General features: G+C 38.0%; 1 protein-coding gene across 2 annotated transcripts in view; it reads left to right on the forward strand.

Annotated features, from left to right (window-relative positions):
- ADGB (androglobin) overlaps nt 1–12,645 on the forward strand; it is a 190,694-nt gene that overhangs the window by 83,025 nt on the left and 95,024 nt on the right. For both annotated transcript variants that reach the window (XM_070376828.1, XM_070376829.1), the window contains 3 exons: nt 1,952–2,126; nt 5,199–5,289; nt 11,734–11,863. In XM_070376828.1, coding sequence (XP_070232929.1) covers nt 1,952–2,126; nt 5,199–5,289; nt 11,734–11,863 — 396 coding nt within the window. The remainder of the gene's footprint in view (nt 1–1,951; nt 2,127–5,198; nt 5,290–11,733; nt 11,864–12,645) is intronic.

The raw sequence follows: 12,645 nt of genomic DNA on the forward strand, positions 1-12,645 counted from the left end.
TACCATACATAATTATTTAATACTATATCTTACATCTTCTGAATGCCTTGAATAGTTTTGTTTTCTGGTATTCCACTGTTCAAAAGAGAAAGCAAGTGGATTACAATTTTGGTTGCAATTATAAGAAGGAACTGAGATATGTAGAGCAAATGTATGAACTATCCAGAAATTATTCAACTTATAAATACTACTTAGGGCTTCCCCAGTGGCTCAGTGGGTAAAGAATCTGCCTGCAATGCAGGAGATACAAGAGATGCCAGTTCAATCCCTGGATCAGGAAGATCCCCTGGAGGGGAAAAATGGCAACCCACTCCAGTATCCTTGCCTGGGAAATTCAGTGGACAGAGGAGCCCACAGGCTACAGTCCAAAGGGTCACAAAGAGATGACCTTGAATTATTAAAGCATAGTTTCAGAGGTTTCTGAATTTCTTCAATGAATTGCCACCATATAGATGGGATTAAAAGGGCATGACAATTTCCTCTCCTTAAATTAGTGCTTTTTTAAAAAAAAAATTTAAAACATTGAAGTAACTTTTCTCTTTATTCCATATATTTATAAAGCTTTTAAATAACTCTACTGAACTTAATAATACATGTTCTAGCTGAGGCAGTAATTTCCAATAGGCTAGTAGATGAGCTTCTGACCCTAATTCAAATGACTGCTTTGTAAATTTTCATTTTCAAACATTGCCATTTGCATAGAAATCAATGATATAAAACCACTAGGAAGAAAAACAGTTATTGGCAAAACTGACTTTAATGTAGTTAATGTTTTATTTTACTTTAAATGTGTCAGGGTTTAGACTGTGCATATCAGAATTTGACTACAGGGTATGTTACTTCAACCTTCACATACCTTTTGATTTCTTATGCATCTTTCAGCCATCAGTCAGTAGCTGAATTTCTACAATGACTTGAATTTCTTCCAATGACTTGATTTGGATTTACCCGGACCATCTGCCCTTCTGTGAATGCCTCCTTTGTCAGGAGTGATCATGGGGATTTTGTGTAGGGAAGCCTGAGGACATAAACTGTAGACAAGGCAACTGGTTACCCTCACGGACCCAACACAGTAAGGGCAGTGGGGTTTTTTGAAAACTATCAAGCAATTGCTGGTACAAAAAAAAAAAAAAAAAACTGACAAAGACTTTATATGTTAAGTACTTGTGTCAAATCTTTAACCTTTGAAGAAAGTGTTAGTCGCTCAGTTGTGTCCAACTCTTTATGACCCTATATGGACTATAGCCCACCAGGCTCCACTGTATACAGAATTTTCCAGGTAAGAATACTGGGATGGGTAGCCATTCCCTTCTCCAGGGTATCTTCCCAACCCAGGGATCGAACCTGGATCTCCTACATTGCAGGCAGATTCTTTACCATCTGAGACTCCAGGGAAGTCCAACAAAAGTAATAGTTGATTAATTTTGGACCAAAACTGATATGCTGAGATTTCTGCAATGTCATAGAATCTTAAAATCTTAGAACTGAAAAGTGACTTCGAGTTCTAGTCCCTCATTTTGTAAATTAAAAAAGGGAGCCCCAGAAACCCTAAAAGATTGAAAGAAATACAGACAGTAATAGTGCTTACACTATGTGTGCGTGTTAGTAACTTGGTTGTGTCTGACTCTTTGCAACCCCACGGACTGTAGCCCGCCAGGCTCCTCTGTCCATGGGATTCTCCAGGCAAGAATTCTGGAGTGGATTGCCATTTCCTTCTCCAGGGCACCTTCCTGACCCAGGGATCAAAGCTGGATCTCCTGCATTGCAGGCAGATTCTCTACCATCTGAGCTACCAGGGAAGCCCTGGTGCTTACGCTAAAGGATGCAGAAATATTACCACTATATCTCTCTAGAATAGTGGTGATAATATTTCTATAATGATGAAAAGTGTTATCTTAAATGCATAAAGCAGATACAAAAAATCCTTTTAACCCTGCCTTCCACTTTTTAGGCTGATTCTGCTGAGAAGCTTAGAGAATATGGGCTTTCCCATATCTGTAGCCATCCTGTGCTGGTGACAAGAACTAGATCCTGCCCCCTTATAGCACCGCCAAAACCACCTCCTGTACCTCCTTGGAAACTCTTTCGTCAAAAAAAAGAAGCTGTTATAACAGATGAAGCTCAAGGTATGGTTCATATTGTCCAAAAATCTAATCAACATTTCCCTCTATGAAGTTCTAATAGTTCTATTTGTAATGTGAGAGATATATCAAAAAAGAAATCCAACATTACACTTATAGCCTTCATCTAATTTTATGTCTGAAAGGATGACTTCTGCACATCTCAGACTCTGATTAGTTTGGTTTTCACATCTAAACTGACCAGATAAATAAAGGCCATTCTTTGGATGATGGCACTATGATTATAACTGTGATAGAAAAGTGGTTTGGAACAAATAATGCAGAAAGTTAAATAGCATATATGTTAACCCACTGGTCTGAATTTCAAATATGGGGATCATTCTGTGGTGCCCAGTAGGACATCATCTTTGAATTGACTGAATTCTATTTGAAACTGCTATAGGAGTAGGACTTCTGCTTGGGCTGCCTCCTGTCGATATTTTCGTGTAGCCAATGAACAGCAATTGTGCTTGGAAATACACAGGTTCACACAGGCTAAGAATATGCTAAAGAGTCTGTTCCCACCTGGTTCTTATTTTTGTCTTTTATTTCTGAATTACTTATAACCCAAGTCTAATTTTTTATTCCTTTAATCATTTCTCTATGTCTTCATTTACACTCCTTCTGTGAACACCATGTTTGAATGGAAGAGAGACCAACATGGCAAGAGAAGAAATGAGCAAGACCATAAATGAAAAATCATGAGCAGAGGGGATTAGAAAACAAAAACTAAAAATTAAAAAATTATGGCCTAACAGAATAGCTCAGTTTGTTTATGTTGATTCAAAGTAAACATATGGCCTTTCTGTAGCTAATTTACACTTGCAGCTTTTAATGAAAGATGATAAAGAATTGTAGTGCTGTGGTTTATATATGTGTGTGTGTGTGTGTGTATATATATATATATATATATATTTCCTATTCCAAAAGCTTAAATTATCTTTTTTGTTATCTTTTTTGTGTGTTCATTTCCTTGCTTTCTCATTTTCTTCCTTTTTCTTTTCCAGTACCTCATTATCTTCTAATTGTACTCATCCAGTAACAGGTCATCACATTCTAGAGGTTACTGCATTAGGCCTGTCCCTGAATGAACAATGAAGTCAAAACCACAGTGAACATACCTAGTGCCAATTTACTAAAGGCATCCCTAAAAAGCATGTAAATAAGCTTTAAATGGTTGGTCCCATGAACCACGGCTTGTACTTTTAATGATGGTACTTGCTGTGTTCCTGCTACCAATTCAAGTACTGCTGATCCTTCAGTGCATGGGACAGAAGAACTGTATCTCAGCCACACAGTAATGCATAAGTCTCAGTGGTACTCAGGATCCTAAAACTACAACAGCCACAGAGATTGGAGTATTTACCTGTTCCTTGCCTCCTACTTCCAACCATAACTTACATGTTTTTAAGATATAAATAACAACTGTTAACCATGTAATTTTCTTCACATTTGCTTTCTGCCTACGTTGATACAACCAGTACAGCTGGTGGCAAAAATTTTCTAGCACAACATGTTTTATCCTTGCCAGAAAAGAATAAAGATTAAAGAAATATCTGGCTTAGATGTAAAGGAGAAACGGTCAGTTTATTTTTATTTTAATTTTTTTTACTAGCCTTGTCTGCCTCTCTCCCACCTGCTTCATTATTTCAGTTATTTCCTTACATTCCTTGAGTTTCTGCAACAGGCTGTTGATGCCACTCCAGTGCCAACTGTTGATTTTGATTCCAGGAACTTTCCAACTTTCCTCCCTCCCTCTTTCCTTCCTGTCCACTTTCATTTTTCCAAAGATCAGAATTCACATGATGCTTGAGAGAAAAATCTTGGTATATTTTAATTTAATTAAAAGCTATATTTTAATTAAATGCAAAGGTTGTTGTGCTCAGCTGTGCCTTACTCTTTGTGACCCCATGGACTGTAGCCTGCCAGGCTCCTCTGTCCACGGGAGTTTCCCGGCAAGAATACTGGAGTGAGTTGCCAATTCCTCCTCCAGGGGATTTTCTTTACTCGGGGGTCAAAACTGTCTCCTGCATCTCCTCCAATGGCAGGCGGATTCTTTACCACTGAGCCACCTGGGAAACCCTAAATGCATAGAGCCACACTTAAAACAGTTCTTTCAGAACATCAGAAATAGATGAAGGAAAGGAAAAATATTGAATATACAGCTATTTTCTGATTTTGCTACTGACTGTTGTATAACTCTGTGTCTCTGTTGTAAGCTGTGGAAGAAAACCTCAGGCTTGATGGGATTCCAGAACTGAGGTCTTCCACTTTGAGGCTTACCACATTGCTGTCTTTCTTCTGTCCACTGGGTTTAGAATTTCAAGTGAAAATTAACAGGAAACAGAGAAAGAGATCAATTTAGAGATGATCACAGAACAAGCACAGAAAAGTCAAATGCACTGTGTCATATTCTCACTTCTCTTCATCCTGTGGGCATCTTTTCCACTGCTATAGGAGCTTTTGTTAAGATAATCATGCCTAATGTTTAATTCAGTGTTCACCGTATTAGTGCATGGGCTGTGTGCCTTATCCATTGAGAAGTTACTTCAAACACCTTTAGAAATACCCATAACTATTTTCTTGACCTATTGCTTTCTTTTCTACTTCTGACCTTTACTTGTTACATTTTCTGTTCTTCTACTGCTAACTTCATGTATTTAGCCCACTTTTTTTTTTAAGTCTTGAGCAATTGTGTTGTTAGAGGTTAACTAAAAGAACACGTTTTTTAGTAAAAGACTTTTATAGAAAGTCTTTCTTGTACTTGAAATAGCAGCAAATGCCAAGTACAGTAATAACTCTGGAAGACATGGCCGACTTTCTCCCTTGAGATTTCATTGTTTCATGTTGTAAATCTGGAAAGCAACTGAAGGAAGACTAAAGAAATCTCAAATTGGCAGGATCTGTAACGCCTTTTTAGTACGAAACTTTATGTATCACATACATTTTTATTTAAGTCTATTGAAATTTGCTGAGTAAATGGCTAATCTAATCAGTATTGCATTAGATGGTAAATTCTACATATAATCTTGGAATATTTCTTTTAATAAGTGTAGAACACTACTTTTCTTTTTTTAGAAATAGTAATAAAGAAGCCTGACCAATTTCTTGAGATTTCAAGTCCATTTTTGAACTATAGAATGACTCCATTTACAATTCCAACAGAAACGTAAGTATTTAACAGTCTTTGCCATGAATACCTCTTGTTAACAGATAAAGTATTTTGTGATTTGTGCAGTTAAAATTGTGTGGTTTGGTGGCAAATGTATTAAAGTTTGTGTAAATGCAGTGATTATAGGAAAACAAAAATTTAGGTTCTATTTCACAGTAATAAACATTTAAGATAAATTTTGAATTGGTTAAAATAAGGCCTAAATATATCAGGTTTTACAGCTCTGGCTTCTGTTTGAGAACAACACAGTATTTTGTTTTACTTTAAACGTTAGCATTGGGAAATGTTTTTGACTCAGTTCAGTTCAGTCGCTCAGTCATGTCCGACTCTTTTCGACCCCATGAACCACAGCACACCAGGCCTCCCTGTCCATCACCAACTCCTGGAGTCCACCCAAACCCATGTCCATCGAGTCGGTGATGCCATCCAACCACCTCATCCTCTGTCATCCCCTTCTTCTCCCGCCCTCAATCTTTCCCAGCATCAGGGTCTTTTCAAATGAGTCAGCTCTTTGTTACCTGGTAAATTAAATCACAAGATCAAATGACTGTCATAAATACCTGGGAGATGAAGCCTGTCACTCTTAGAAGGAAACAAACAAAAAGAGCAACTAAATATAACAGCAAAGACAATGAAGAAGAAAAAGAAAGAAGGGAAGGAAGAATCCAAATTTACTAATATTTGAATGTGACAGTAGGGATAGAAATAAAACCTGTGATCCTGGGTCTAATGTTTTTAATGAGTTCATGTTTATGTGCTCAGTCACTCAGTTGTGTCTGACTCTTCGTGAACCTGTGGACTGTAGCCTGCCAGGCTCCTCTGTCCATGAAATTTTCCAGGCAAGAACACGGGCTGGAGCATGTTGCCATTTCCTACTCCAGGGGCTGTTCTCCATCCAGGGATTAAATCTGCATCTCATGCATCTTCTGAATTGGCAAGCAAATCCTTTATCACTAGTACCACCTGGGAAGTTCATCATGGTGAAAATGAAGTCTACAGATAGCAGAAATGAAAAGGAGCAGTGGGTGATATGATTTTACCATTAAAAGTGTGGTGATTTGTTATGAAGCAATTGATAACTAACACATGGGTATGTACATATATCAAGGATTATCAATTTTATTCTTTGTGCAGTTAACCATACTTCAATAATCCCTCAATAAAGTTGTAAAAAATAAAAATAAATAATATTCAATAGTATGTAAAATTGTTTAAAAAATGGGATTCTAGAACCAAGGAAGACAAAATAACTGATATTTAGAATTCAATGGATGTGTTTAATCACAGATTAAGTCAAACAAAAAAAAAGACAAGTCAGAAAAATGAAAAACATGTCAAAAGACAATATTCAGACTGATGTTCAGAGACTAAAACCAAAAAGAAAAAAATGAGGGAAAGTACAGTAAAAGACTTATAAGACAAGTTGATAAAGATCAACATACTTGTATATGGGTCCTAGAAGTACAGGATAGAGTTTGGGGAATAATCATGAAATAAAAATATAACGGGAAAATTATCCCAAAAGTTAAAAAAAAATCAAGATTCAGGAATTTCTAAGAAAAGTCACATAATGTAAATGCAGAGAAAACTGCAGCTGGATATCATAGTAAAACCTAAGACATATGATAATATATAGATATAAAGTGAAAGAAATACTGCAACAAAAATCAGCATAGATAAATGTCACATACAAAAATATTAGACCAAATAAACCATATACAAAATATATATGGTTTATTTTTAATTATTTTACTAAAACAGATATTAAAAAGAAAAAGCAATATATGGTGCTGGAACTCGATAGTCAGGAAGTTACCCATGGGGAGGAGTGTTGGCTGTGATGGGCAAGGACACCTGGCAGGATTTGTGGGGCCTGACAATATCTCTTGATCTGAATAATGGTGATATGGCCATGTTTATTTGGTAGGTTTTCATCAGGTTTTACATTTATGATGTGTGTACTTGTTTCTAATTTTTTAAATCATTAAAAAGTTTGAATGGCTTATATATATATATATATATATATATATATATATATATATATATAGGCTTATATATGTCATGAATACAATTACCACTAGATATGGTTTATCCTTCCCTTGGATATATTAAAATCCATGATAAGAGTATAAACTGATGAATAAAAGCAGACAGAATTTAGATCAGAAGTCTATTCATTGTATTTTCCTACTTCTAGAGCCTGTTTGTATCATAGCCGGTTAATCTACAATTTTTGGATTCTAGTTAAGTTGAAAATATTAGAAATAATATTGAAATATCTTACTTTTAAGGCTCCTGCAGTTCTGTGCCATCAATGATTAAACACTGAAAAGTGAGTGAGGAGGGACTGCTAGGCTGCAAAGTAGACATAGCTAGCCATGCGAATCTTATAAACAGAAAAATCAATTTGCTGCTACTTTGGTTTGAAAGATTTGTTCTGTTATATATTTGCAAATCTAGTTTTCCTCAAACTTTCATTTTAACTTGTAAAAATTCTTATAAATAAATTATTAATTTCTATAAAAATTTTAAATAAATTTTAAAAGTTAACTGAATTTATTTAAACATTTTAAATTGCATTTACAACAGTGGCATATTTTATTTTTCTTTAAGTACTTTAAAAGCCAAAAAGAATAATAAATAAACTCTTACCAATTATATGAGAAAGAAGAAAATGTTAGTCGCTCAGTCATATTCGACTCTTTGCGACCCCATGGACTGTAGTCTGCCAGGCCCCTCTGTTCATGGAATTCTCCAAGAAAGAATACTGAAGTGGGTTGCCATTCCCCTTTCCAGGAAATCTTCCCAACCCAGGGATTGAACCCAGGTCTCCCTCATTGCAGGCAGATTCCTTACTGTCTGAACCACCAGGGACATCCCTTACCAATTATATAAATCATCATTAAAAATTCAAATAATCAAAATGATGTTTCTGGAGAACCTTGATTTTTCATATGCATAAGAATTGATGCTTTTGAACCGTGGTGTTGGAGAAGACTCTTGAGAGTCCCTTTGACTGCAAGGAGATCCAACCAGCCGATCCCAAAGGAGCTCAGTCCTGGGTGTTCATTGGAAGGACTGATGCTGAAGCTGAAACTCCAATCCTTTGGCCACCTGATACAAAGAGCTGATTCATTTGAAAAGACCTTGATGCTGGGAAAGATGAAGGCAGGAGGAGAAGGGGACGACAGAAGATGAGATGGCTGGATGGCATCACCGACTTAATGGACATGAGTCTGAGTAAACTCCGGGAGTTGGTGATGGACAGGGAGGCCTGGCGGAGAAGGCAGTGGCACCCCACTCCAGTACTCTTGCCTGGAAAATCCCATGGATGGAGGAGCCTGGTAGGCTGCAGTCCAAGGGGTCGCTAAGAGTCGGCACGACTGAGCAGCTTCACTTTCACTTTTCTTTTTATTTTATTTTTTAACTTTACAATATTGTATTGGTTTTGCCATATATCAACATGAATCCACCGCAGGTATACACGTGTTTCCCATCTTGAACCCTCCTCCATCCCTCTGGGTTGTCACTTTCATGCATTGGAGAAGGAAATGGCAACCCACTCCAGTGTTCTTGCCTGGAAAATCCCAGAGACGGGGGAGCCTGGTGAGCTGCTGTCTATGGGGTCACACAGAGTTGGACACAACTGAAGCGACTTAGCAGCAGCAGCAGCAGCAGGGAGGCCTGCGGTCCATTGGGTCACAAAAAGTCAGACACGACTGAATGACTGAACTGAACTGAACTATTAGATTTTACAAACCAAAAATTCTCTTATACCTATAACTCTCAGTCATGTATGACCTTTTGCAATCCCATGGACTGTAGCCCACCAAGCTCCTCTGTCTGTGGGATTCTCCAGGCAAGAATACTGGAATGGGTAGCCATTCCCTTCTCCAGAGGACCTTCTCGACCCAGGGATCGAACCTGGGTTTCCTGCATTGCAGGCGGATTCTTTATCGCTGAGCCATCAGGGAAGCCTCCATAACTTCATTATAAGCCTAAAATTAAATCCAAAGCTATATTTTATGGCCTAATTTGTTAGATTATGTAACATGCTACATTTTTTTCATCTGTTGCAAACACAAAATACCACGTAGAGACAGAATTTTCTTAAACATAAAAATAGTAAACCTTGTAATTTTTCTACTTAATTTTATAGTTAGTGTTACCACTAAGATGATAATTTTATCATTCCAAATAGTTTTTGAGTATCTATTAGCTCATTGAGATTGCATACTTCTCAAATATTTTGTGGATTGTGTGAACCGGAGTTGCAGACCACCAGGACTAATTTTTTCAGGATTCAAAGTGTCACACACTGATGTCTAGAATCTCTATGCTAAGAGGGACCACAAAAGGTTGGCTTCATAACCTGAACTTCCCATGTGACTCCTTTACTTGATTTTCTTATTCCTCCTTTCAGTTCTTTACCTAATTAAGGTGGATGAAATTCTGTAACCTGGGTCTAGGTGACTTCAACCCTTGATTGGATTCAGTTAAGGTATTCACTGCTTGAATATCCGGATTTCCTTGTATATCCATTGTAACTGGCCTAGACAGAAGCAAAAATATGTGTGAATGGCATTTCATCCTACCTGACTGCTCGATAGTCAGAGTTCTCAGGTCAGCAGAAAAAAAAAGCTGGTAGGTTGGTTTGTTTTTGAGCCCTGGAGTGTGACTGCTACACAATCCCTTTTCCTTGAAACATTGTCGTTGTAGCAACCATATGCCTGGTTTGCCTGCTCCTGGCTCCTGGCCTTGTTTGCAAGAATCAGAGCTTCACAAGTGTTTGTGCTACCCTCTAGTGGCAGTTTCAGGTAAATCTGAGACAAAGCTAAAACTTGAGGTAAAGCAAGTTTTACCAAACAGAAGGCAATGGCGACCCACTCCAGTGTTCTTGCCTGGAGAATCCCAGGGACAGAGGAGCCTGGTAGGCTGCCATCTATAGGGTCGCACAGAGTCATACACGACTGAAGTGACTTAGCAGCAGCAAGGAAAAATCCAAAAGTAAAGGAAGTTCTATATACATGAAAATTAATTTTATCTTTGAAACACACATACCTAAAATATTTGTACTATAACAAATATATTTCTGTTGTTATTGTCCAGTTGCTAAGTCGTGTGCAACTCTGCAACCTTATGGAGTGCAGCACACCCGGCCTCCCTGTCCCTCACCATCTCCCAGAGTTTGCCCAAGTTCATGTTCACTGAATCAGTGATGCTATCATATTGTACCCATAAACTTCTAGCTTTGGCAGTGTTGATTTGGGGGTCATGTCAGTAATAACCTGAAAGATAGTTGGGTAGCTACTATAAATATCACACACCCATAATTAAAATGTTGGCTCCTATTTCACTGATACATTGCTCTGATACTTAATTAAATCAATTCCAAATGTAAGATTCCTGTGTGTTCTGATCATCAACAAAGATGACCACCATAGCTGTAAAATAAACCGTGTTCCAGAAAAGTTTTACAGCACTGCAGTAACTGACAGAGACTAGGGCTTCAGTAATATAGAAAGCAATTAAATGTTTTTAACACACACACACACAAAATACTAGTGGTTGTGGAAGAAGGAGATTGATAAAATGAACAAAGTCAGGACTTTCTATTGTTGACAAAACATTAATACAAAGGGATATTATTCAATCACTATAAAAAGAAGGAAATCTTGCTACTTGTGACAATATAGATGGATCTTTAGGACATCGTGTCAAGTGAAATTAGGCAGACGAGGAAGACAAATACCATATATTCTCACTTCTTTGTGGTATCTAAGCAAATAAACAAACTCGTAGATACAGGAGAACAGACTGGTGGCTGCCGGAGGCAGGGGGTCAGGGTGCATGAAATGGGTGAAGGAAATCAAAAGATACAAACTTCCAGTTATAAAATAAATAAGTCCTGGGAATGCAATGTGTAGTCTGGTAACTATAATTAATAATGATGGTGCTTCAGTCCCTAAGTCATGTCTGACTCTTACAACCCCTTGGACTGTGGCCTGCCAGGCTCCACTGTCCATGGGATTTCTCAGGCAAGAATATTGGAGAGGGCTGTCATTTCCTCCTCCAGGGGATCTTCCCAACCTAGGGATTGAACCCGTGTCTCCTGCATCGACCCAGGTGGACTCTACTGCTGAGTCACCAGGGAAGCCATAGTTAATAACACTGTTATATATTTGAAAATTATCAAGAGATTAGGCCTTAAAAGTTCTTATCACAAGGGGAAAAAATTGTAACTAATGTGTGGTGATGTACATTCCTTAGAGTTGTGATTACCGTTTTGCCATGTGTACAAATATTGATTGTTATGTTGTATACCTGAAACTAACAATAATGTTGTATGTCACTTATATCTCAATTAAAAATACAGTTATTTATTAGTAGCTTTAAACAAGAGATTAACAGAAATTGTTCTTATTTTTTTTTCCCGAATAGTCATTTTGTACGATCTTTTATTAAGAAAGGGCTGGTTCCAGGATCTGGTTTATCTTCTCTTACTGAAAATGATGAAACTGCAACCTTTAGCCAGATAGACTTAAACCAGTTGACAAAAGCTATGTCTCAGGTAACTATGCTACTCTTATTAGTAGCCCAGTTCTTAACTATGAAAGTTTTTTTTTCCCCCTTAATCTGTGAAATATATTGTACATAAACGCATTTGAGTGCAATAAATAATACTGAAATCAAGCTTCTTATGTACCCATTTCACAGTACCCACACAGGTATCCCTCTGCTCCTCCCACAATAATCAGGAAACCATGTGTCCCAGGGGCTGCTGCTGCTGCTAAGTCGCTTCAGTCGTGTCTGACTCTGTGCGACCCCATAGACGGCAGCCCACCAGGCTCCCCCGTCCCTGGGATTCTCCAGGCAAGAACACTGGAGTGGGTTGCCATTTGCTTCTCCAATGCATGAAAGTGAAATGTGAAAGTGAAGTCGCTCAGTCATGTCTGACTCTTAGCGACCCCATGGACTGCAGCCTACCAGGCTCCTCCGTCCATGGGATTTTTCAGGCAAGAGTGCTGGAGTGGGGTGCCATTGCCTTCTCCTGTCCCAGGGGTAGGGCTACAAAATACAAGGGTTCATATTGGTATGTCTGAGCTGGGAAAGGAACCTTTTAAATGGGGTCCCCCAAAATGAACTGAATCTGAGAGAGACATTAACCCTATGTGTTAAAGCCATTGAGATTTCAGGACTGGTTTGTTATCACAGACTAGCTCAGCCTTATATGGTTCATGTTTTTTAAACAGCAAAACTGCCTTACCTTTGCCTCTTAAAATAGATACAAATGATAGGGAAAATAGGACTGTTTTCAGATGTTCCCTAAGAATTAAGATTTACCACAAGGCA

This window comes from Bos mutus, chromosome 9, assembly GCF_027580195.1.
Source record: "Bos mutus isolate GX-2022 chromosome 9, NWIPB_WYAK_1.1, whole genome shotgun sequence".
In the NCBI taxonomy this organism is placed as follows: Eukaryota; Metazoa; Chordata; class Mammalia; order Artiodactyla; family Bovidae; genus Bos; species Bos mutus.